Below are 25981 nucleotides of genomic sequence, written 5' to 3'. Positions count from 1 at the left end.
AAGAGCTCTTGAAAAAAGTCTGTTTAGAGCAGTTACATGTGCTGCAGTCTATTTCAATGAGGAGGGAAGCGAGAAAATATGATCACTTTTTGCAGTGTTTCATCTGTTCTTGTCATTTTTTTCATTCAAGCCCAACTCCCACATCTTTTAGTTTATCATATATCTTTTAGAAATAAATAGTTGTTTAGCAGAGTTCTTGTTGAAGTATGAGAATATGTATGTATATATATGCATGCCAGGGCTTAGTCATATGAAGTTAAGTTTCATCTGAAAACTTTTCATTGTCCTTAAGTGTAAAGTCTCATTTTTGATGAACCATGAGTGCCATGGTACTCTAATTCTGGGTTGTGCTTTCTAGGTAATAAAATAATTCTTTTATAAGTGACCACATTAAAGTGGGTGTTTGTTTATTTTTAAAAACACTGGATAACTAAATCAAGTTGTCTTTACTTTGGAAAAGCCAGTGGTATTTCTCTTTGTCTCTCTGGGTTAGGTTATAATTTTGAAGTACATTGTTGCTTGCCAGCATCCCTCCCACAGACTCTCTGCCTCATCCAGCACACAGAATATATGGTGCTAATCTTGATGAGTCTTTCCTCTTCTCCTTATTGTGGAATACGTGGCATAAGGCCATAAATTTCCTGCACGGTGCTCAAAGCTTGCTTTTAAAAGAAGAATTAATCATTTCAACATGGATTTTTTTTTTCTTATGATGCTTCACAAATGTTTGTGAACGTGCTTTCCAGTAATAACATATTAACAGCTTCTTCCCATCTGCAAGCGCTTCACTCCTGTGCAGTGGTGATATACTCATTCCCTATCGGGTGCTGAAACATAAGGAATGTGTGAATGCCCATAACGGAGTCAAAAGGAAGATCTGCCCAGACCCCTGGCAGCTGCTGATGGTACATGCCAGGGGAAGAGTAGAGAAATGGCACAAATACCTGGTGGGGTTTTGCCAGGATGTTTTTCTGGCCTCTTTGGTTTGCAGGCTATATTATTTTCTTCAGAGTTAACTAGTTGTTTTTGCACCTGTGCAAACTTGTAGCATCCCCAGAGTCCTGTGACATGTAAATCCACAGATTAACTGCTACTTGCAAAAGCCACCCCATATTTCTGTGGGTTTTTTTTGAGTCTGGCTTTTGCTAGTGTCATTGGGGTAGGATTCAGCTCTGGACTAAAACACCTGCATATGGATGTGGGAATGGAAGTGTCTCACTGGCAGTGGAGCTGAGAGCACTTCAGCTCACCAACAGCTCAGTATATAGGTTGGGACTCAATTGCATAAACCAGATGTATCTAGTGTCATTCTGGATATTGTGGGATGTATATCCTGTCTGTGGCCTCCTGGCACTTGATGGGTTGCAGGCATCCTGCTAAACCTCTGACATATCTGCCAGCCCTGAGTGCACCAGGATTTCACAAATAGGGCAGTTGGGTTTGTCTGGTGGAATTGGCTCCTCCTGTCTTACTGCATCACTTAGCATGGGAATGAAACTGCTCAGGTGTTTTAATCCAGACCAGTGTCTTGTGTCCGATCCTATGCCCTCTTTGTTCCCTCCACTATGTAGTTAAAAATGTCTTCTAATCTGGTTACATCTACAGCTGCAACAGATTTCTGTGCATACCTCACATTGGAGGGAACACACAGATCCTGCACGTGCTTGCTTCACTTGCAGATGTGAATGTTCATGACCCAGCAAATCTTAATTACTCTCAGGTCTCAAGTTAGCTCCCTTAAAAGAAGAGAACATACCATTAGCAATTATCTGTGGATATTTGTGTACTTAAAATGCCTTTCAGCACAGGGGTGGAACCAGTTCCTGAAAAGCCAAATTCATTTGAGAGGTTCCTCCCACTGTTCCTTGCCTTCTTTGTGGGCTCCTTCCAGTTTCTGCAGCAAGGAGACCCAGCAGACCCAAGGTCACAGTTGTTTGGTGAAAATACTGCCAGAAAATAGCTAAAAATGCTCATGTTTGCAAATGTGTGAGGAAAGTTGTGCCATGTGGAGCATGGAGAAAAAATACAGTGATGATAAACTATAAATTAATTTGTTCTAAGGTTTTATTTGGTGGTTGATGAGAAAAAGTGTAATAGTGCTGCTCAAAAAGATGGATGCATTTATTTAAACAGTAGGTGGTCCTTGAATTGAGCAACAATTCTGAAACAGCTGAGTGCATCTCCTTCAGCACTTGGGCCTGACTTGATCTGCCTGTGCTGCCTATCCCTGCCGGTTCCCTATCATCCTCCTGGACTCCACAGATCTCCCTTTGCAGTCACAGCTGCTCCAGAGACACTCTGATGAATTTCTATCATGGACAAACCCACTGTTTCCCTGTAGCTTCTCCCTCTGCTGCAACAAAGCAGTTTTAGTTGGAGTTTTAAGACATTAAGGGGGTGTAATGTCTCCTTGCTACATGACATTGTGGACCTTGGCTCAGGTTTTTCAACACTTGAAGTTGTGATCAACTGAAAAATGGCTGTTGTATGTATTGACTCAAATTGTGGTAGACAACTTGTGTGCCACAGAGGTAATGGTTTATGTTCTTTTTAAATAATCTGCTTGCAAGTCATTGCTGGAAATTTGACACTTGGAAGTGTACTGTATTTGTCACCTGAAAGGATATTTAATACCTTTCCATAGTCTTTATTTCCAGTGAAATGTATTTAAATCCATTACTTAGCGATTGCATTCAAGTTCTTAGTAAAGCTTATAACCTACATTCTCTCAGCACATTATCTCCTTGAAACTACACGTGCAGTTCATGGCAAAATCTGAACTGGCCCTTCATTCCTGGTTTTCAGTACAGGAGTGAAAATTCATGACTTTCCTCATAATCCAGCTGCAGAGAAAGTAAATGAGAGGCCTCTTAAGGGGCCAGGTGTCCTTTGGCAGCATTTTGATGACTTGTTTCTAATAAGCCAGCTGGGTGTTGGGAGTTTCTGTCTGGGTGTGGGGAAACTTGTGTTCTGGTGTTTGAAAATCTAAATGAGGATTTCTGTGCTCTTCTGGGTCGGGTTTGGGGTTTTTCCTTAATTATTAGTTTTTAATCTTACTATACTGAATTTGTTCAGTGCTTTTTCCACTCCAGAGCTACTGGCAGTACATAGTCACTTAAACAGTTTGGATCAAGACAGCAAGTATCAGTGAGGTTTTGGTCGCAGACAGGGATCACCTTTTGCAAACAGCTGTTGTGGAAGGCGGCGGTAGCCCTTGCAGTGGGAGTGCTCTTTCTGAACTGAAGCAGTCAGATCTGGAAGATACTGTAGTGTTAGAAGAGTTAATGAGAGAATCTAGTATCCTATTGCCAGCATTTCTTGATAACTTGATATTTCAAAACGTTGTGTTAAACAGATAAATTGGACTTAGTGTGAGCTGAAATGCAAGAATGCTGGGGTTATGGGTGCAGAGATGCCGTTTCCTTGTTACATGTAATGTTTAGAAAGGATTTGCTAAGCCTGCTGTTTTCAGCTGCTTCGCAGAACATCCCCAGGAATCTCCAGCCATCCTGATAAGATAATTCTTTTAACCAGTATTACTTTGCAGAGAGATCCCAGAGGGAGTAGGAGATATGAGCGGGTTATGAGCAATCTCAATACAAGGAAGTGTGTTTGATGTCCCCAGGTCATGGGCAAGACCTGGCAAAGGGCTGGTGCTCCCCTGCCTGCTGGTGAGGAGCCTCTGGACACCCACCAGATCCCAGCCTATCACCAGTTGGAGCAGTCAGTCCATCGGTTACCTAGTGTGTATTACTGGTACATGAAAGAATCTACTTCTGTGGTAAAATTGATTCTGTTACCCATTTTATCAGCAACACATGAACTAACTGAAACAAGAGCATGGCTCCTTGATGGCATTACACCTGCCTGTTTATACACACACGAATTTCCTTCAAAGTATTTTGGAATCAGTTGAGTGCAGGTGTCCTGTGTGGGTAGGAAGAAGAAATAGTAGTGGCTGATGGCCTCCTAAGAGATGTGCTGGGCAGGAAAAGAGTGCAGCTCCGTAACTGGCACTTCTGAGGGTTAATTCTTTTGGAAAACATAAATATTTCTTGCCCACCTTGGTCCTTTGTGCCTTGGGGCATGGAGCTGGGACTCCTGTGGTAGAAAGGGTCTGCAGTGCAGGGTCTTGCACAGTGCCTACACCTCCCTTGTGTGCAGAGGGTATTTTGGGCAGCCGTGTCCCAGAGCAGGCTCTTGGCTGTCCTGCCTATGGGCTGTATGACCTGAAACACCACGTGCCCATGTGGGAGGGTGCCTGGGAAACAGCTGTGCTTCATTTCTAGTATAATTCTGTGGCCAGGTAAAACTGCTTAGGAGTATAACAAGGGGAGAGCACAGTCTGCTTTTGTTACCGCTAACATCAAGACGTTCTGGTTTTGATCAGTGTCTTTTCTTAGGGTAGGTCTAAGCTTCTTAAAACTTACTAGAAATGTGGTATTTCCTAGTCTGGTTAAGCCTGTAAGACGTTTGGGGCGCTTGTTAATTTTCCAGTAATGTCAATTAGTAAGATGTCCTGGACTGAGAAATTACAAACAAAATGCAGCTTACTGAAGCAAAACTGGGGGGTGTGGTGGCATCTGAAGTTGTACACACCACAGCATTATCTTTCGTTATGATCACTTGCATCCTTTGTAGTTTGCTTGTTTAGATTGCCTCTGCTCTTTTTCTGAAATGCTGATTTTCTAATAACCACAGCCAGCTGTAGCTGGCTTCTTCCCACTTGATGTCATAAAAACCATTTGACTAAGAGCATGTAGTGAGCTCCCTTTAAGTCCATGTGTTTCCACACTTTGATGTTGTCACCATATTTTTTCTGAAAACATCTCTTCCCTGTGTGTGTTCACATGTGGACACGAGTGTGTGTCACCTACTTGCGTTTATAGAGCCTACTTAAGGAAATACCATTTTTGTTAAGATTTACTAATTCATAAATGACTGCCTGAATAACACTACTGATTTCATTAGGGCTTACTAATGATTAGTCCTAATAATCAAGGACCAGGCTCTGCCATCTTGAGGGAACTTTGTTAGGCTCAGGGATGCTTTGTAGTTTATGTGCAAAGGTATTTACTATGCTTTGTAACTTTCTGCATTCATTATACAAGCTGGTGAGATGGAAATTACTAGATGCTAAGTGAACACTTTTTAAGAACTAGAAAATTGAATGCCTTCTCTGCACTATTCTGTTTTCTGCAGTTCGCAGAGCCTGGCACTTTATGTCTGGCATTATAATACAGTATTGCCTGGCCAGGACACTGCATAGGAAACAACAATGTGTTCCTCTCATCCTTTCCAACCCCATGCAACTAGGCATTGCAGAAGAGGTTTTTTTTACATGAATATATGACATCTGTTAATTTGAAGAGTTTTTGTTATCAGGTTACACAGAGGAGTTACTGATAGAAATTTGGTTGAATTTCAGTTTTCTGGGTAAATTGCCTGTACAGATTTGGAACAGAAGAAAAAAACCCCTTTTTAATTCATAACGTTTCATTGAGGTGTGCAGAGCTGAGGTCCTTCACAGGAGGCAAGTCTGAGTTAGAGAGGTCTTGTTAGTGGATCTAGATTATAACATGCTCAGTGGAAGAGTGGATGTAAACTAACTGATCTATTTACAGGACTAATACTTTCATATTGTCAGAAGTTCCAGATAGTTTTAGGTGTGCATGTGTATATTTGTAAGCTAAGAATGGCTCCTGAGACTTCTAATAAGTGAATGGTATAATTTAGTAACTTAAAAGTTGAAGTTTATAGGCACAGTTTACAGTTGGGTGATGTTTGAGTTGTGAGGTTTATTTTAAACTTTCCTTTTGGTCCCTTGTCAAAATAGAGTTGATAACAGGTTGTTTGCTTTATTTTGCCCACTAAAACCATGAATTAAACATCAAGATTCTTAGTATTTTTATTAAAGTACAGGAAAGGTTAACATAAGTATTCCAGCCACTTTTTTTAATTAAAAGGCAATTAATGTGTGGTCTTACCTTGTAGAATTTGTTGCTCATTTGAGGAAACTTTAATTCTACCATTTTCTGCTTATCTATAAGGTGGCCCATCTGTCATCTGAGAATGTTTTTTCAGAGGATATGTTGGTTACCCATACTTCCTATTCTCTTTAATGTTAACAAGGGTGATTTTTGTACAAAAAAATCTAGCAGACTCTCTTCTCCTTCCATCTGAAATGCATATCAGCTCTAACAGATCTCATGCTTTCATGAGCTTCATAATTACATTTCCTGAAGCAGAAGTTGGGCGTAAGGAAAGGTGGAGTAACATCAGCATTTCCTTGTGCCTGTGACATCCTGCCCATAAAAGCAGGGAAATAGCTGTTTGGAAAGAAAAAAAGAACAACTTTTGAACTTTTTGTTGTAAAATCAACACATTCTCCCATTTGCTGCTTAAGAACAAAGCATGTAATCTTTTCCCCCCTTCTCTGGTTTCCTGGTGGCCATTCTCCAGCATGGCAAAGTAACTTGTGTTTGGAGTTAAGCCATAACACCAGGTTATAAGCAAGCCAGCCCTGTTCTCCAGCGCAGCCTAATTGCCGTTCTTCTGACCTTTCCTCAGAAGAAAGGTTTGTTTATCCAGCTTTTCCAGTGGGATATTTATTAACCAAGTTCTAAAGTCTTCTGTTCACACCTCTCTTGAAAGCCTACCCATTGTCATCTCCTACTCTGTTTTCCTCTCTCCCCTGTGTCCTACTAGCATTGATCTAAATAGCACTGGTAGCACCTCACTTTTGTATCAATGTAATTAAAAAAATCTCTGATTGTAACAATTGCCCTGTAATTCTGAAGTGATTCACTACTACAGGATTGTCTGCCCCGAGACACAAATTGTGAGTTCTTTGGGAGGCAGCTGCATGCTCATATCACCACAAGAGATGTTAGTGGTGTGAACTGTCTGCTGATACAGGGCACTAGGCTAGCACAGTATTTGGGTAAGTTGGCACCTGTGTGATAAAGTATTTATTGCACTGTAGATTCCTTATGCTACAGACTTGTTTAATCATAGAATCATAGTTAGTGATTGTTAATGTAATCTGTGGCTGCCTTTTTTGCCACTGTACAAAAATAAAACAAACCCCACACTTTCCTTTTTTTTTAAATTTTCAATTTGTTTATTCTATTATTTTTCATCTGTGAAAAGAAAAATTAGTCTGCTCATCCTAATTAAGAGAGGAGCCTCCTGATTTTATAGAAGTCATCTCAGCTCAAGAGGGACAGAGAACTTCTGGAGAGAGTCCAGTGCAGGGCCACCAAGATGATCAGGGGACTGGAACATTTTTCATACGAGGAAAGGCTGCGGGAACTGGGGCTGTTTAGTCTGGAGAGGAGGAAACTGAGAGGAGATCTGATTAACATTTACAAATATCTAAAGGGTGGGTGTCAGGAGGTTGGGACATCCCTTTTTTCTACAGTAGCTAGCAACAGGACAAGGGGTAATGGGATGAAGCTGGAACACAAAAAGTTCCACTTAAATATCAGAAAAAGCTATTTCACTGTGGGGGTGAGGGGGCAGTGGAACAGGCTGCCCAGGGGGGGTGTGGAGTCTCCTTCCTTGGAGGTCTTCAAGACCCACCTGGACATGTTCCTATGCGACCTGATCTAGGTGAACCTGCTTCTGCAGGGGAGTTGGACTAGATGATCTCTAAAAGTCCCTTCCAACCCCTACCATTCTGTGATTCTCTGATCTGCAGCCTAGTAGTGGGTCCATTACTGTATGAGAATTGTGACAACTGATGCTGGTTTCTAAGGCAGCAGTAGCATCCAACAGAGAAACAGGCTTACATATAGCTAAAAGCAGTAATCTTTACTTTGTCCCAGCATGCCAGCTTGAGTCATCAAGATTAATTCATGAGAACTAGATATGTGTGTATATTTTCTGGAAAACTAGTTCATGCTGAATCTAGACAACAAGTGTATTTTTGCAAAAAGGGCTGAGTTAGGTAAATTGATGGCAGTTTTCTGTTTCCATAATGGTGGTAGTGTGTTTTCTCTTTTAGAGAACATACAAGTTCTGAAGTGGCTTGTCCTTTTGTCACTCCCAGTCTGCTCACAGCCAAAGTGCCTAGTAACCTACTTAAATGTATGTGTGAGTAATGAAAGCAGAATGTAGAAAACCAAGGCATTATAAAAGCAGATTATCATTACCGTCCTGGTGAGTTTATTCAAGGCATAGTTTTGTTGAATCGGTTTCTCAGTTCCCTCATGGTGTGCAGAGGTCTGAGGATCAAGTACCCCCTTACCAACATGAGTTTGATATTGCTAGGTTGTGGACTTTTGTGGGTGGTGGCATTGAAATGGGATAGCTGAAGTCCCAACAGCCAGCCCACTCCTGCCTTTGCCAGTTTCTTCTCATCTGAGCCCCTCAAGTGGAATGGGAAACAAATCAGGGAACTGCAGGAAAATCAGATCCAAGACTAGTTCAAGCCTTTTCTTTCTTTTCCTTGTTACTAGAATGTCAGTCAAATCTGGGCTCTGAAGCTCTAAGTTCAAACTGAAACTCCAGCCATATATTCAATACAAGGTGGGAAAGAACAAAAAAAAAATTGTTTGCTGCACAAGAGTTTCAGATATGAGATCAGCGACAGGTTGACCGAGAGAGACAATATAACAGTAACTTCTTGATTTTTTTGGGGAACTGTGTGTTCCTCAAATGAAGAACTTCCCCCCATGACGAGTCATTGCTTGAGAAGACGGCACATATTTTTGAACAACATTGTTTTCATTGTATTGTTGGTAAGGATAAACGGTCAGAGTCATGCTGTGTCTGAAGAGTCATTGTGTTACATCATGTTTCCTAGATGAGAATTGTTGCTGTGCAATTTTTAAGAGGTTGGGTTTTTTTTCTTCTTTCAAGGAGAGAAAATCCAAACAAAAATGACTTGATGGGTGGGACTATGACCATGTGCAGACCATGAAGCTGGATCTGGTTAAGAAGCTGTTGCCTTTTCTTGATATGAGGAGGTTTTGTCAGAAGGCATAAAAAATAATTCAATTGCACAATCTTTGAACTGTCCAGCCAAACCCAAGAAGGGAATGTTGCTCTAAAGATAAAATGGCTTCTGCTGGGACAAAGCCCATGGCCAAGTTTGCCTCAGACATGAGAGGCGCTGGCAGTAACCCCAGGGAGAAGACTGCAGTCCTTGGCCTTCCCCAGGAAGGGCTGGTTGGTTTCCAATACCAATTGTAATGTAAAATTTAGATAGCTACATTTGAAGACAGGGCTAGGAGGGGTCATTAGATGGAGAGTGTTGGATTCTTGCATTGCAGGGTCACATGCAAATACTGTGGTGTAATGACCCAGGCTCCTGATATTACTTAATTGTCTGATTGCTAACTGTATTAATAGCTCAGGTTCTTGACCATACTTAACCTTCTTTTCAGGATATACTAATTAGTTTTCTATAGGATATCTTGTATAAGCTTGTTTCCTAACTGTCTGCTAAAAGCTAGATTTTGTTGTAGGGGTCACAGAGAGGCTGGTAATCCATTTTTACTTCATTAAACCTCTTATCTGCTTAAGTAGCCTGCAGTCAAAACTCACGCACTTTCTGGAGAGGAGACCTCAAGGAGGTTATTTACAGTTCATGATGTTTCTTACATCTAGTTTTACTGAAATTTGCAAAGAAATTAAATCTGCATAAAACCTGCTGTATCTTTTGGACAGAATCTACTGCCAAGCTTCAGATACTGTTCTTCACTTTAAACAAGATGACTGGCTTTTTGAAATGGGGTTGTGTGCCAGTAGTTAAAAAGTACAGCCATATAGGGTATGATAGGGTTTGTAACTAGGGATTTTCAGAGGTGAGGTCACCATAAACCTAAATGAAACTTAAGCAGCAGTGTTACTATCACCAACAAATAGATTTCTTTTCCTGGTGTTCCTTTCACAGTGCCTGAACGTTGTGTTTATATTACCTCTGTTTGAAGGAAAATAATTTGTTAAAAGGAATAAAGGGAAGTTAGAATTCTCGTGTTGTTTCTGTGCAGCTTAAAAATATTCAGCATATAAACATCTGAGTGTTTACATGAGAGAGATCAGACAGGAGCCATAATGCTTTACCCTCTGTCATTCAGTGCTTTCCTTAGCGTGCCAGGCCACACGGTGTGGTGACACTTGGGGAAACACCTAAAATAGTCTGAAAGTAACAAGTATTTACTCATTAACTGGAATGCCTGTACCTTGTAAAATCATGCTAAAATTATAAGCTGTGGTAGTTGGAGGATTTCTTTAACCACTGTGGAAGTGCCCTGGAAGAGAGACTGCATCGCATCACAGTATCTCAGGTAAAGATTCTTCGTAGACCTGTAGTGTAAAAATTAATAAACAAAGAGCACCTAAGCTTTAGTGTGCTTCTGTTGTGAGTTCTGCATGTAGCTCTGGTTGCCACATGGCAGGAAGGGCTTCCTGCATTTAGTCACCCCTCTCTAAAATGATTGAGAGGGTAGAGCAACTACCTTAGGAAAGACCGAGTCAAGGGCTCCCCACCTTGGAGAAGAAAAAAGATGTGCCATCATGGTTTACAAAATCACAAAGGTGATGATGTATAAGCTGAATGTGAAATTTGCATTCACCAAGTTCTGCTGTGTTAGGATTAAGGGGCACTCAGTATTGTTTAACAGAAGTTATCTTCTGTCTTAACAGAAGATCAGTTTAGAGCAGATGGCCGTATTTCTTCACACGCAGTCACGAATTTCTGGAACTTGCCACAGGAGGTGTAGAGACGGGCAGTATCGGCAGGTTCAAAAAGGTCGTATGTGCAGGCATAGACATCAGGTCCATAAATGGATACTTAACAGACTCAGAAGGGAGGTGCCCTCTGAATTCCTGCTGCAACACTTGTGCGTGCCAGCAGAGAGGCTGCAGAAAAGGCTCATGTGCTCACTTGAAATAGCCTTTATTTTTGCTGCTGTCAGAGGCAGAAAGCCAGGCTGGATGCACCTGACCTGGGAGAACCCACGTCTCTTGCTGCCTCAGGAAGGCCTGATGCAGGCTGTTTAAGAACTTGCTGTGACTGTCGGAATAATTATTTAAGATTCAAGTCAGCCAAACTTGCTTAAAAAACCCCAAATATTTTTCTAACAAAGAGTCTGTTTCCTTGCCCTGTGTGCTGCTGTCAGGGATGGGAGGTGTGTTACACTGAGTGCAGAAAGCTAAAGGTACTAAAGAGGATACGAAGATTATTCTTCCCACATCCATCCTTACAGAACATTCCCCTTTCCCTGACCCAGAGAGTAAACTTACCCCATTCAGGAGCACACAAACCTACATTTCAAGATGCAACTGTGGGAGAAGATGCTGGAGGTGCTTGGAGCGGCTTGGATACTAATTCTTCTTGCTGGCCACTCTGCCCCTATTTGGTCTTCTCCATAGCTTTCTGGCTACTGATGCCGCTGACTATTTGTGGATGGACATGAATAGTAGGCCTACCCAGTGATTCTGAAGTTTTTCAAATTAAGAAAGAGCACATCTTTTGAGTATGGGCGTGCCCCAGGATGGAAGGAGAAATTGCTGTTGCTGGCAAAGCTGCTCTGTCCTCAGGAGAGTTGGGATAAGGAAGAAGCAAGATGTTTGTTTCAAAATAACTGAATTACAAGGCATCAATTTCTTTCTTTCCTGTGGGAGTGCTGGCAGGCTGTAGGAAAAAGAGTGTTCTTGCTTGTAGAAGTAGCAACAGCTGAGATCAGAAGTACCTTTCTCTGTTTTCCTTCCTGTGTTCTCTGCTGAGCTTTTTTGTTGTATAGGACCACTATTAGTTAAATGCTTTATTTAATCCAAACATTGATGTAATTAGGATGCATTAACTGCAATATTTATGACCAATCAAGACTTAGATTTTTTTTTTCTTCTTCTTAATATATATTGAGCTGCATTTCTCATTTGTCAAAGCCTCAGTGCTTTACCTGAAAAGTGATTGCTGGCCACAATTTAAAGCAAGGTCTGAATCAAGGGTCACTGTATGTGTGGGAGTAATATAGAATGTGAGAGTGCAGGGCATAGAGACTGACATGGCTTATAAGTTGGCATGAGCTCCCACATGTCTTTGGTTCTTTGCAGATTTGTTATGAAATGAGTACGTTCCTGGGATAGGTTAACCTTTCATCTATTATATTTTCCTTTGTCAAGCTGAAATATTAAGAGCAACTTGGTTTCCCGTTCCTCCAGAGATGCTAATTTCTAGAAGTTCTGTCAAGCCAGGAGATTAGATAAACAGAAGCCTATAGTACTAGTTTGGAGTAGCCATATATCTGTCTCAAGGCAAGGATCCTGAGGAAACAGACTTCAGAGTTTTGGGGTTTTCTTTGTGGAACTACTTCTCAACCTGATCCCTTAGCAGCTTGCTAGCTGTTGAGCTTAGTGCCTGCTTGCTGTAGGCAGGACTGGAGTTTGGCAGTAACTGTGAGATTTGGACTTTATGTAAGACCCAGATGTGACGTGAGTCTCCTTTTTGGGGACCACAACTTGATTTGCAGTTCATTTTAATTGTGATCTATGCAGTTTTAGTTGTGTTCCCTGAGGATTTATGCTGAGCTGGTCTCTGAGGGGCTTTGTACTGAGCATAAATGTTAGAAAGAGAGTGCTGCTTCTCTGAATATCTGCAATACAATAAATGAGAGGTACATGGCAGATGAAGGCAATACAGAAAAAAAAAAGTATTCTGCCCTTTCTGTTGAGAGGAAGCTCAACTGTGAAGAGGCATTGCATCATGAGCTCAAATGAAAGACCAGCTATTTCCCTTGGGAAAATGAAAGCACTTGCCTCATTTCCCTCTCAGAGGCAGCTGTTGCTGAGGAATTTTGAGAATGAAATGTTGCTTTGGTCTATGGGAGGAATGGCTTTAGTTCAGATGTCTGCCTGCGGTGTGTGCTGTAGATGTTGGGAAGCACAGTGTGATTTTCATACAAGTTAATGGTTCCAACTAGAAGTAGTTTTGGACCCAGCTAATATCACCTGTGTGGATTCTGGTGTATTCATCTGTCTCCTTGAGATTAGTATTTATCTTTCACATCTGTGCTGGGTTGAGGAATCATAGAATGGTAGGGATTGGAAGGGACCTTTAGAGAACATCTAGTCTAACCCCTCTGCAGAAGCAGGTTCACCTAGATCTGGTAGCATAGGAACATGTCCAGGCGGGTCTTGAAGACCTCCGAGGAAGGAGACTCCACATGAGAAGCAGGGAATGGAACGGGAGCAGGAGCTGTGGTGAGGAAAACACACTTATCTGGCCTGGAAATGCCAACTCTGCTTTGATTTTTTTTTTTTTTTTTTAAATTTTTTTCATTGTCTTGTAGAGAAAATTCCTTTTTTGAACACAAGTGCCCAGGAGTGTCATTGTTTTAAGCCCAGTAATATCTAGGTCCTGGCTGACAGAAGATGGCACAATTATGAGATGTTCTGTGGAGAAGAATTGAGGGAGCATGGACATGGATCCCGGGGTATAATGCTAGGCCCGTTGGGGCAAGGCAGCCTGGGCTCTAGTTATATGGATTTGGTGCACAATGAAGACCAGAGTCAGAGACATGGTTGAAGTAGTTGCTGTCACGTAGACAGCAGGCTGCTTTCTGTTCCCTCAAGGTCAGACTGTTCTTGGCTAAAGGTGGTAGACTACTTCGAGGAAAAGCAAGATGTAAAAAAAATGAGGGAGCTTGCTTATCACAGAAACCACAAGTAGAATGAACATGAAAATGTAACCTATCGGTTGCTGTTGCTGAGCTAGCTTGAAGCCTGCAGTGTATGTAAGTTAGAGCCTGCTTTCAATAAAGTGAAGATTTCTGCTGTCACTCACATTGAGTAGGACTGGATTTTTTCCCACCCAGTTGAGGATCGGACCCTAGACTAAGAGCCGCAAAACTTCTCAGCACTGTTCTGCTGGCTGCACTTGAACTTGACTCTGTTGCTGTGACATGTGCAAGGAACTGTGGCTAGGAGACTCATCACCAGGCCTAACTTTTGCAGAATGGAGGTTTCACAATTCCTAGCATACAAAATTTGTGAGGTGTGCATGCTGGGTGTTCCGTAGGGAGCTGGAGATGAATCAACTATGTCTGAATCTGCCTAGAGATGAATTGGCTGCTGGAGGGTGCCACTCCTCATGCCTCAGCACCACTGGGGTGGGTGTGCAGGAGGGCTGCAGTGGAAAAAGCAGGTTTTGTCCTGTGCTTAGTGAGCCACTGGGTGGTTCTCCTCCTCTCACCAGGCCAGGCAGAACTGTCACAAGAACTGATGATATACATACTTAGCTTATAGCATCTAAGTCTCAGTTCTAAAATGCCCTTGTTGCTTTGTTTGAAACAGCTGAGATTGGAGAAATTCCCTTCCCAGTAGTCCCCCTTGGAGCAGGTGTGGCATTAGCCACTCTGGCTATTTCAAAGCAATGTGATACCAGCATGTTGTGAAGCATGGTAGAGATGAATTAATTTCTGCTGTTGTGTTGGATAACTGAAAGTCTTCTACAGGTAGTAAATTTATCTGCTGAGATAACAACAAAGTGGAATTTGATCTGCTGGACCGAAGCAGAGTTAGCAGGGAACTTTTCTCTTAGTGAGTTCTGTTTTGAGGTGACAAGGTACAAAGAGAAATAAGAGAACTGTGGGAAGTGAGTTTGCCAAGCCTTCCTCCACACGCCAAAGTGTGCTGGTCAAAGAAGACCTACTTATTTTAACTTAAAACGTGGTGAGACAAAGCTGTATGGCAAAACTTAAGTGACAGCTTATACTGAGATAAATTAATCTCCAGGAAAGTTGGGAACAAACCCAGATGCCATCTTGTCAACTTCTCTCTGCATGTTGGTTAAGTGTAATTAGGAAAATTAAAATACACGGGTGCCTCAAATCTCTGTGTGCTCCTTAATGATACTCCCTGGTAGCAGCTGACCCGGTGAATCACAGTAGGATGAGGCTTTCTTATTCACAATGAACTCAGTGAGATATTCCTGTGTTGGCTTTCTCCTGAGAACAGTCATGTTGGATTTACTATCTTTGCAATCTGTGACAGCAGTGTGATTTTTCTATAGGCCCTGGTGTCTAGCTAGCAAGGAGGGCTGATCTTTGCATGGTTGAAGTGATGTGCCCTAATGTGTGTACACTTGGAGTGTTTTGAGTTTTTGTTTGTGAGCAGGAAGCTATCTCCAGAGGAATTGTGAAGATCTTGACTTAGATTTCCAATAGGGTAGAGTTGTGTGTCCTTTTCTGTGACAGATACCTTCCTCTACTCACTGTAGTCTTTATGGTAAGGGATGGTGGACTGGATTGAAAATGATAACTGAAGTAAACAGCATTTCTGTCTCCAGTGTATAGCGTTTTTTCATTAATTAATCTGGGTCTATTCTTTAATATTTTAATCCTAGTCATCCTTTTTTATATTCAGCTCATAGTTTTGTGTAATTTACATCGTTTTGTGTAATTTACATGCTTTTAAAATCAGTTGAAACCAAGCCCAGGCTTTGGTTCTTTAGAAAATGACTAATAGGTGCATTTGTTGGCAGTGTGCTACAGAAAGAGGTTATCTCAGCTTTTGTGTGAACAGGGCTCTGTTTTCTTTATGCTTAATTAAAATTTGCTAAAACTACCTGGCTTTTAGTGTCAGTTCAAGAAGGTGGAAGTTGTAGTGGTATGTTGAAGTAGGGAATGGTATCTAATGCAACTGAGGGAAGGGCAGCTTGCCCAGTGATGCCCAGTGACCCATGGCTCCGTAGTGGAGCCAAAGACACGTTACTCTGAAAGTTGTTTGTTTCCTTGTCTTCCTCACCACCAGCCTGGTGGAGCTGCTATCTCTGGCTCATCACCAACATGTGCAGCCACCCCTTTCTCTCCCATCATTCCCATCCATTCCAGCACCCTCAAGCCCACTCTAGCAAACACCTTGATCAAGAGCTTTTTTAGCATTTGATGCTGTATTTGGTGCAAGATTGTCAGGGGACTGGAGTGTCTTTCTTATGAGGAAATGCTGTGGAGTCTGGGACTGTAAAGTCTGGAGGAGACTGAGGGGGGACCTCGCCAATAAAAGCAATGGGTTCTTTTTGTCATCTGAAATTATTAAAAGGACTTTTTGCAAAATTAAGCCTGTTGAGGTGCACAGAAGTTAATGTGAACTGGGGCTGTTTGGTTTTGGGTTTTTGTTTTCTTTTGGCTTTTTACTAAGTGAAGGTTGGAGTTTGAACATAGGAAAAGTGATGACCATTTTCCTCTTTTCTGCTTAGTATTTTCTCTTGAGAATGATGGATGTTGTGCATGGCTTCAGTAGTAATGGTTGCAATCAGCTCCAAGGGAATAGATGAGAGATACCTGCTTGAACAGTTGGCAGTGAAGCAACAATGAACGTTAAAAGTGAGGTGTCTATTATTGGCAGTTCAGTATCCATAGCATTAGCAGACTGGAGAGATATGAACTCCACAACATGCTTGTCTCTGAGAAATGAGCCTTGGCTGGCATTCCTGTGAAGGGGCTTGTCTGCAGCTACACAGACTAGGAATGTTCTGGGTTAGTTTGGGATTCTTGAAATCGGTTTTATAGATGGAAAATGCCCTGTGAGAGCTTTATGGCCAGAGGCCTGCAAGCTGCTCCCTGTCTCGAGTATCCACTGAGAAGGTTGTCTCAGCCTGCTCCCACATTGTTTGAGTCCTTGTGTTAGTTTTTGCCTCAGTTTCCTGATCTGTGAAATAAAGGTATGTTAACTGGTATCTGAGCCCAGATCAGAATTCAAGGTTTCTGGCTTCCAGTTCTCCATTCAGACCACACCTTTCTTTTTATAGCTGTGGGAAAAAAGTCCACTCCAGCATGTTATTTACTAAAATACCATATAGGAAAAGCAAAACTAAGCCCAAAAACTAGCTGGTTTGAAATTAGGAGACAGAAAACGTTCTGCAGATTCTTTCCAGTAAATGGAATCTTACAGTTCCACACCAGATGTGCTCAGCCTTGGGGTCGTTTCTGGCAAACTGAAGTGCCTGCAAAGGTGCACGCTGAACGGTGTCTAGAGGACTGTGATGCAGAACTGGCCACTGAAGCTGAGATCCTCAAAGATAAGCTTTGCTGGGATGTGCTTCTGAGCATAGATTGAAACACTGTGATGTGACAGTTGTCCATACAGCAAATGTATATTCTGGTGTTCAGATGTACTCTGACATCTTAAAGCTTCTTCAAAGCTTCTCCGTTTCTAAGTCAAGTCTTAAATCACTAAAGCTGAGAGCTCAAACTCTTTCATGCTATATATGGTGTTTATGCTAGTGGCAGAAACTGGAGTGTATTTATAACACTAGTTTGCTGAAGGAGTATGGATTGGGAACAAATGTTTGTTTGGATAAAATCCAACTCCAGGGACTAGTTTTACTGCTGCATGTAAAACCCATAGCAAGCTCGTAAAAGCAGCAGTTGAAAAAATCCACTCAGGCCTTCCCCATGGAAAAAACATGAATTTGGTGTAACATATAGCTCGAGTTACTTGTGGTGGTAGTAGTCGGTGACTCTGAGTGTCTTGACATGCTGCTTGTCACACTGGAGTGCAGGGATGCTCTTATGTTGTTGATGCACACGGGGATTGTTGGTGTTGCTTGTTAGTATGAGCTGCCATTTCATGTATATAACCTTCCTGTGTTTGAAAGTACACATTTATGCCCTTAAGTAATATTTCATGAAAATTGCAACTGTGTTCTTAACAATATTGCACAGCACTAACGTGAGCAAATCAAGCCATAAAACGACCAAAGCTTTTTTACATACTGCTGATAAATATTTGAACAAAAGCGGTTGGTGAAAAAAAGACACAAGTGTCTTTGGGTGTGTTGATGTAACTGCCTCCATTCAGCCCAAGTGTTCTGTTTAATTTGCCTGACGTGTTAATCCTTTCCGTTGCCGTCTAGCTAATGACTGTACATTGAGCCTCTGCGGAATAATTACTGTTTGGAGCAAGAATGCTCATACCCAAAGTCATAAAAGAATTTTGTTTTCTAAAACTGCTCTCTCTGTTATTGAAGGATGTTGAGAAGGAGAGAGAACCTCATGTTTATCTCAGTAAAGAAGAAGTTAAAGAGAAGATACAAAGCTACAATTCGTCTGTCACGGATAAATTAAAGATGACTTTGGTAAGTTTTGCATAGGATTCCAGTAATCTTTAATAGACACAGTTGAGGTGTAACTTTGTACAGCATTGTGAATTGTTTCAGTCTCAGCATCTTACGTATGAAACTGTCTTCAGTTTAATAACTTTGTAAGAGGCTTTTTCTTAGATCTGGAAATTAATCTCAAGCCTGAAATGTTTTTATCCACGTAGCTGTTTTATATGGATTGAAACAAATTGTACTAGAAACAAGTGTGTGTATGTCACTTGACATGTGTTCAAAATAAACTGTTGATTGACATTAAGATACAATTTTTTCAGATTAAACCCCTCAGCTGGTAAAAATTAAGTTATAGTTGTCTTGTTTTTGTAGATAATTTTTTGTCAGGTATCTCTCTGATAAAAGTGCTCAAGCAATGAGAAAATTTAAAATACGCAATTTTTCTTATAGGAGACTTTAATTTTCAGAGTAGTCCCACAGGTTTCCAGCATGAGGAGGCTTCTTAATGCTGCTGGCCTCCAGAACACAGACGATACAGACAGTGGAATGCCTTTAGAGTTTTTGTTTCCAAGGACTGTCTCTCAGGTCTAAGCCTTGGTCCAGCCTACTGCTGAACATGCTAATAAAGCTCACATCTGTCTGCCTAGCAAGCTGTTATAAGTTGCTGCGTTGTCCAGATGTTCTCATACATTAGGCATTGCTGTGGGTGTATAATGTATGGAAATTTTAAAATTACATTATATCCTAAACCATAGGAGTACAACTGTGCACCAAAACCATTTTTCTTATGTGTTTGCATGTGTGTCAGGACTTACTGTGCCTAAAATTTTGTGGGTTGGTAAGGTTTGATCAGTTTTGCGGTTTTATCTTTGAGAAGTGACTGGAAGAAGTAATTTGAAATGACTTACGAATTGGCATTTATTCTGACTGTTTTTTATTTTGAATATTTTATTTTAATATTATTTATTTTGAGACAGTTTTTTGAGTGTCTATAATTTGAGAAGCACAGTTAATATGTGGTGGAGAATTTCTGTGTTTCTGGATAAAATCTGTTGAAGATGTGCGTTAGTGGCCATTTTCACTTCATGGCTTTCTTCTAGCATGAAAACTTTTAACTAGTTGGTAGTACCATTTTCTTGATGAGATCCTGAATACTCTTAGAATGCAGTAGTTATTGTTAAAAAACATATTCAGCAGGTATACCAGAAAGAATAAATGTCTGAATTATGTGACTGAAACGTCACATATTACGGGAAGATACGAGTTGCGTTTGCTGTCAATGTGCTTGCTCCCCTAATGTGTCACAAGTGGTCATTGCTAATTTTAAGTTTGATGCTCTCCTCTTGTTGCAGAATGCAAATGGGATTTACACTGGCTTCATCAAAGTTCAGCTGGAACTATGCAGACCGATCACTGTGCAGTCCTCCCAGAACCAGGGGAGGTGTGCTCACAGCAATAATGACACTGCTTTCTACTTGCCGGATGGCTGCGTGAATACCCTTCACATCAGCAGCACCAATACTGTTCGTGAAGTTATCGAGGCCTTGCTCAAAAAGTTTCTTGTGGCTGACAACCCTGCGAAGTTTGCACTTTATAAACGCTGTCACAAGGAAGACCAAGGTATAAATTCAGCTTGTGGCATTTTGATAGTGAAGGGGTTTGAGGAGGGAGTTGTGCTGTAGGAGTACTTGAAATAAGCAAAGTGGAAGAACTCAGATAAAGAGAGGTGACAATCTTGGTCTCTCTTGTCTTTTTTTCCTTATGAGGAATAGCACGTGTAAGAGTCAGTGATTTGGGGATTTTTTATGATAACTCACAAAAGATGAAGTAACCTACTAAACCATCTGCACAGATCTCTTGTACCTTGCAGTCATATTTAATATGCCTCTTTATCAGGCTCTGAATTTCGGCTAGCCTGATACACTGCAGATTTGTGAGATTAAATTATAGAACAGATTCTTACAAAGAGAAACCTTTGGGGCCTGTGATAGCTGAAGTCATTGCTTTGGCAGGCAGCTCTTGAGATGACGAGCATTATGGGCACCTGTACTGTGGGGTTTTGTTTAGTGCATGTGGCTCTCCTAGGGCACTGACTGCTGGTGGTTCTTTGTTGTATGTTGTGCTTGGAAATATCAGAAGATGCAAAAGGAATTTTTAGTGAAAAGTACATTTTGCAACATTGTGTTCTTGGACTTGGAATTCACATTCTTCTGTGAACACTGAGAGCGGTTTCAGGAGTTCAGATGTTTCTGGCTATTAGTTGGCTATTATTAGGCCAACCATGTCAGGCAGGCAGAGTTGTCTTTTAAGCTTCATATATATGAGATTTTAAGTGGAAAAGGCAACAGAGTGGTAATATCACCGCTGTGATGTCTTAAATGCTGAGTTATAGCAACAGATTTGTGTTGCATTTTTTCTTGTGTTGGTTTTCTTCCTTGAACGTATTCAGATAGTGTACTGTGGTGACCAGAGACCATTTCATTCTTACATGAACGTAGCATTGTACTGTTATCATCATTCGTTTGCTCAGCTTCTCCTTAAAACTCATTTGTTCAAAAGCAGTATGTAGACTTAATATGTAGACAGTACATAGGTGGTTTAAATTTTGTGGCTACACATGCAGGTATCTGAAATCTACTGATATTAGCTGGCATTTGAAACATTGTCAGTAAAGATGATAAGTACTGAGATTTTCTTCTCCTGCAGTTTATACATGCAAGCTGTCAGATCGAGAACATCCTCTCTACCTGCGTTTGGTGGCAGGCCCCAGAACAGAAATGCTCAGTTTTGTTCTACGTGAGCATGAAACTGGAGAAGTCATGGTATGTGACACTGGTGCTGGTTCTGTGTGTTTGTTTTACTTCATGCATGAGTGTGCCCATATTTGTCCCGTACTGACAAAAGGATCCATTTTTTGGAAGCAGATTTTTTTTTGTTGTTCTTATTCTTCTTATATTTGTTTTGTGTCCTGTGTAAACATTTCATTTGTGGTTAGACTGTCCCATTGTTACTTGCAGAACAAAAAAACAGTTTAAAAGAGTAAAATGTTTTCAGATCCATGAGATTTGCAAGGAGGGAGCCTGATACCATTTCAGTTGGAAATTGCTTTGAGTGTCTGAGGTTTTGTTTAAAAATGCTACATAAACTGTGTATTTTGTGTTCCACTGCTTTGTCACTCTCACAGTGAAATAGCTTTTTCTTATATTTAAGTGGAACTTTTTATGTTCCAGCTTCATCCCATTACCCCTTGTCCTGTTGCTAGATACAATAGAAAAAAGGGATGTCCCAACCTCCTGAATGTACCATTTATATATTTGTAAATATTAAGACCTCAGGCTGCCCAGAGGGGTTGTGGAGTCTCCTTCCTTGGAGGTCTTCAAGACCCACCTGGACATGTTCCTATGCAACCTGATCTAGGTGAACCTGCTTCTGCAGGGGGATTGGACTAGATGATCTCTAAAGGTCCCTTCCAACGCCTACCATTCTATGATTCTGTGATCTCATCCATCCTTTTCTCCTTTTCTCTTTTTCTCCTTCCAGTGGGAAGCTTTTACTATTCCTGAACTGCAGAACTTCTTGCGTATACTGGACAAAGAGGAAAATGAGCAGCTGCAAATCTTAAAGAGGCGTTACGCAGCTTACAGAGACAAACTTGAAGAAGCCCTCGGTGGGGTGTGGAAACCTGGTTAAAAAGGGGGCCAAAGGATGCTCAGGAAAAACGCGCGCTCCCAACTGTCAGTATAGCATGCCAAACTCAACCTACAAAGAGCAGCAGAGAGTAGTTTTCTTTATTTGGAAGACTGTTTTGTGATGTCAGGGTACCTGAATTTTGCTATAGACTTAGTTCCATAAGCCAGGTCACTTAGCATCTTGCACCCACAAGTAAGGGATTCTGCATGTTTGTACATCAGTTTGCCACCCTCTGTGTGCCTCCAGAGTTTTCCAAGTTATCTTGGTGCAAGCTGTGAAACTGTAATCAATTTATTTAGGATGCTATGAAATAAGATTATTTTTTTCTTCTTCTTTGCTTTAATGATAGCTTTACAGGTAAGGATGTGCAAATTGATGGGTTAAAAAGAAATAATAGAACTGCCTGGATGGGAGTTAGTTGGAGCACTATTTTTGAGATGAAATTGATTTGCACTACCTTTCTGTTTTCAAATAGTTACTGTATAATTTGTGAGAGAACTGCTATAGATGGAAGGCATATGAGATCTTGGGGTTCATTCGGTGAAATTTGTGGAAGGCTTTAAAGTGGTCTTTCTGGAGAAGGTAAAGAGAAAGTTGAAAAGAAGGTAAGAGCTGAGGGGGAAGAACTAACAGCTGACAGAGGAGAACTGGTTTTAAATGGAAATAGTATTTATACAGAGGAAAGTTAAAATACTAATTCTACAAGAATAAAGTTTTAGGATGTTATAATATTGTGAATAAGTTTTATGTTTGTTTAATTGCATAAATCCACACTGGAAAAGAAATAAAGATAATAGAAATAATGGGAAGGGATGAGAGGCAAAAGCTAAGTAAGAATGGAAATGGAGCTGCACATACAAGACATTGTTGGAGAAGCTGGTTCCATAAATGCATTCGTAGGGTTGGAGAAGTGCAGCAAAGCTGAAAAGCTCTTTACTTGAATTCTGAAAAGTGGTCAATGTCTCAGATAACTCTGTGAGAAATACCTAGTGTCTAGCAAGTGTTTAGACATAAGCTATAACTACAGATGCCTTTGGACTTTATTGTAAGTCAGACTTTTCCTCTGGCTCAGCGATCCATTTTTAGGCTGGATAGTTTTGAATTATCGTATCTGAAAGACAAAAATAGCTTCCTCTGCTTCTTTGTCTGTTAAAAGCTCAGTCAGGCAAAGAAGGTAGAATTTCTTACTCATATTTCCAGCTTAGCAGAAAATACACATGTATTGGCTATATTGGTGACTGAGCTTAGTAACTCGTGTTTTTAGTAATTCAGAAGGTTTTTTCCTTAAGGTTTTAAAATGTTTAATTGAAAAAATAATTACCAAATTCTGCACACTGCTGTTGTACTTGATTTAAAAGTAAGAAAAAATGTAGCAAGGAAACTTTTTACTTTACTGTAAATATAATTGTTGTTCTTTCAGAGTTATTTATCTAAAACAGCACGTTCAAAAGAAACCAAAGAAGTGGGTGTGCAATAGAAGCATGAGGCAGATTTGAGTAACTGATACTTTAGTCATGCCAGAGAGGAAATATATTTGGGGGGTGGGGGAGGGGTGCAGGGGCTGGCCTGGAAGGGAGAGGTGGAGGAATTGCGGCAATTTAAGAGAAGCAGAAGTTGGTGGGGTTTTCTTCCCCCCTCCACTCTTAGGGTGTTTGTTTTAAATTCCCAAGGAATTGTTAAATCTTTGGTGACATCTAATGGATACTGTGTGAAACTTCAACATGCTTCTGTTCTTCCTCGTATTTTGATGTAACTGTGCCTTTGTTTCCTTTCCGTAGTAAGACTCTTTCTTTAAAAACCTCTTCACAGGTTGGTTTTGTTGGTTTTTGGGTTTTTTTTTTTGGTAAAAAGAATTTGCAAGCTTAATGAGACAATCATAATGTTTTAAAGTGTTAAAGAAATTAAGAGTAGGACTAACTATGAAGTATATGTAAGGCATATCTTGTTTGTTGTTTAATTTCACATGTAACATTGTAGTGCATGTGTGAGTTAGTAACATTATCATCAAGTGAGACACTTTATAATGGTTCAGGGAATGCTTTTATGTTTTGTTTCGGTTTGTTTTTCTAGAAATGCAGCAGCATGTCGATGGGTATTTTGTTAACATCTATTTAATTTATGTATCTGCCCATAAATATATAATCGTGACATAATCACTGTCAATATTGAACCATTTGTTGCTCAGATTTAAACACTGTTTGAGTTTAAAAGTGGAGCATAAAAATATGTGAATTTTGTTTTTACTTGAACTAAACTATTGGTCTTTTAAGTAGGCACATCTGCATTTACTTTAGCCAAAAAACCTCAATCAGTGTTGTATGCACTATGAGTCTTGATTTGGGGTGAAGGGGGTGGGGGACCAAAATAAACTTTTATTTTAATTTTGTCTTAGTCCACAGTTAATTATTATAAGATGTTGTGTTTGAGGTTGGTTTTTTTTGGTTTTTTTTTACACACTGGCAGTTAAAACAGCTTTAATTTAAAAGAAATGATCATGCCTAGTCAGTTTTTTTAATTTTAGCACCAATTTGAACTGTCAAAGCTTTTGTTGCAAAACTTTTCATTTCATTATATGGTACCAAAATGATTAAATGAAGTGGGAGAGGGCGAATGCAGGGAAACATTAAAATATATGTCTTTAAAAACAAACATTTAAACTATTTATAATTTTGACAAGCTTAGTTTTATTTTTATAGGGAAATTTTTATTCCCCTTAAAGTTATTACTGAAATGAAAAAAAAAAGTGATGGTTCCATTATTAAAGTTGAAGTTGGCAACAATTATGTGTGATGTGTGTTTATTTTTTTCCCTTTCCTGAAGCTGGTGTGGTGATCACTTGCATGCTGAATGAGACCATCTCCTAGCAATAAATCTGGTGGGGAGACGCAGCTTGAATTAAGGATGTTTGCCTGGAACAAGGGATACGTTTCAGTCTGTGTGTCCCAGTTGCGCTTGTGTATCACAGAATCTTAAGGGTTGGAAGGGACCTTGAAAGATAATCTAGTCCAACCCCCCTGCCAGAGCAGGACCACAGGAACTTGTCCAGGTGGGTTTGGAATGTCTCCAGAGAAGGAGATTCAACAGCCCATCTGGGCAGCCTGTGCCAGTGCTCCATCATCCTCACAGTGAAGAAATTCTTCCTTGTATTTCTTTGGGAACCTCTTGTGTTCCAGCTTATACCCATTGTCCCTTGTCCTGTCATTGGCCATCATTAAGAACAGCCTGGTTCCACCCTCCTGACACCCTTTATTTGTAAACATTATATTATAACTTTGTTTCCTGAATTTGGTAAAGAATAATACAGGAAAACTAAACCAATCAATTTTCTCAAATACAAGAAAGAAAGGGGGGAAAAAAACCCAAAACAAACCACCAAACCAAAATCCCAAACAAATACTTAGACATTTACACACATGCCTTGAAATGCACCTTTTATTTCCCCGTTTACCCCAGGCTCTGTGTTGCTCCCGTTTCCCGCCGCAGTGGCGCTGAGGGCTGAGGCAAGCCCATCCCGCCGCCGGCGCTGCCTCCTCCCCTGAGGGCTGCCAGCTTCGCCCCAGAGTGTGGCCCGGGCTCCCCAGGAGGGAGGGAGGAGACCCGTGGGTGAGCTCAGCTTTACCCCGGGCCTGCCATGTTTTGCCTCACGAAAAAGGCGGGGTGCCAGAGCAGACTCTGACCTTGAAGGAGCGCAGCCAGGCGGCAGTGGGCACTGGCCCACCGTAGCTGGGTGGGAAGGCCCGTTAGCAAGTGGTTTCTTCCTACAAAATAAGTTTGCAGAAGCTTGAGGCTGATGCAGTGAGGTGTCCTGGGCTAGAGGCGATGTTGAAGTCCTCCTCGGAAAGCATATTTCACATCTTTTGGTCTCTAAAGGTTCTTGTTTTTGAAGTGGTTTTCTCTAGAAACACGTATGTTTTTTCTGGTTGTGTTCAGTCCTCTCAAATTGGTAGAATGAAGCATCTTTGCCATTCACTGTGCTCTTCCCTGGGCATTGCAGCCCTGCAGCAGAGGGGATTATAATGGTTTGACCGATTCTTTGAAGGTTGATTCATGTGAGACCTCATAGCTTCATATGTGAAAAACCCACATTATGGCTACGTATGCACTTGGTAAAATCTGTTAATAGCAAATACTGCAAAGTAAGGTTGGTGAGAGGCCTTAAAGATACTAATCAGCAAATCTGCTCACCACACAAGTCACTGGGCTCTGTGTCTTTGCCTACAACGGTTA

General features: G+C 40.9%; 1 protein-coding gene across 1 annotated transcript in view; it reads left to right on the top strand.

Moving 5' to 3' along the window:
• Positions 1–22483, top strand: part of RASSF3 (Ras association domain family member 3) — a 49394-nt gene extending 26911 nt beyond the window's left edge. The window contains exons 2-5 of the mRNA XM_062016752.1: positions 17981–18088; positions 19417–19684; positions 20771–20886; positions 21605–22483. Of these exons, the coding sequence (XP_061872736.1) occupies positions 17981–18088; positions 19417–19684; positions 20771–20886; positions 21605–21754 (642 nt within the window). The 3' untranslated portion in view covers positions 21755–22483. The remainder of the gene's footprint in view (positions 1–17980; positions 18089–19416; positions 19685–20770; positions 20887–21604) is intronic.
• Positions 22484–25981: the final 3498 nt, after the last annotated feature.

This window comes from Colius striatus, chromosome 1 (assembly GCF_028858725.1).
Source record: "Colius striatus isolate bColStr4 chromosome 1, bColStr4.1.hap1, whole genome shotgun sequence".
Lineage (NCBI taxonomy): Eukaryota > Metazoa > Chordata > Aves > Coliiformes > Coliidae > Colius > Colius striatus.
Note: the sequence above shows the minus strand (reverse complement) of the source record. Positions and strands in the feature narration are given on the sequence as shown.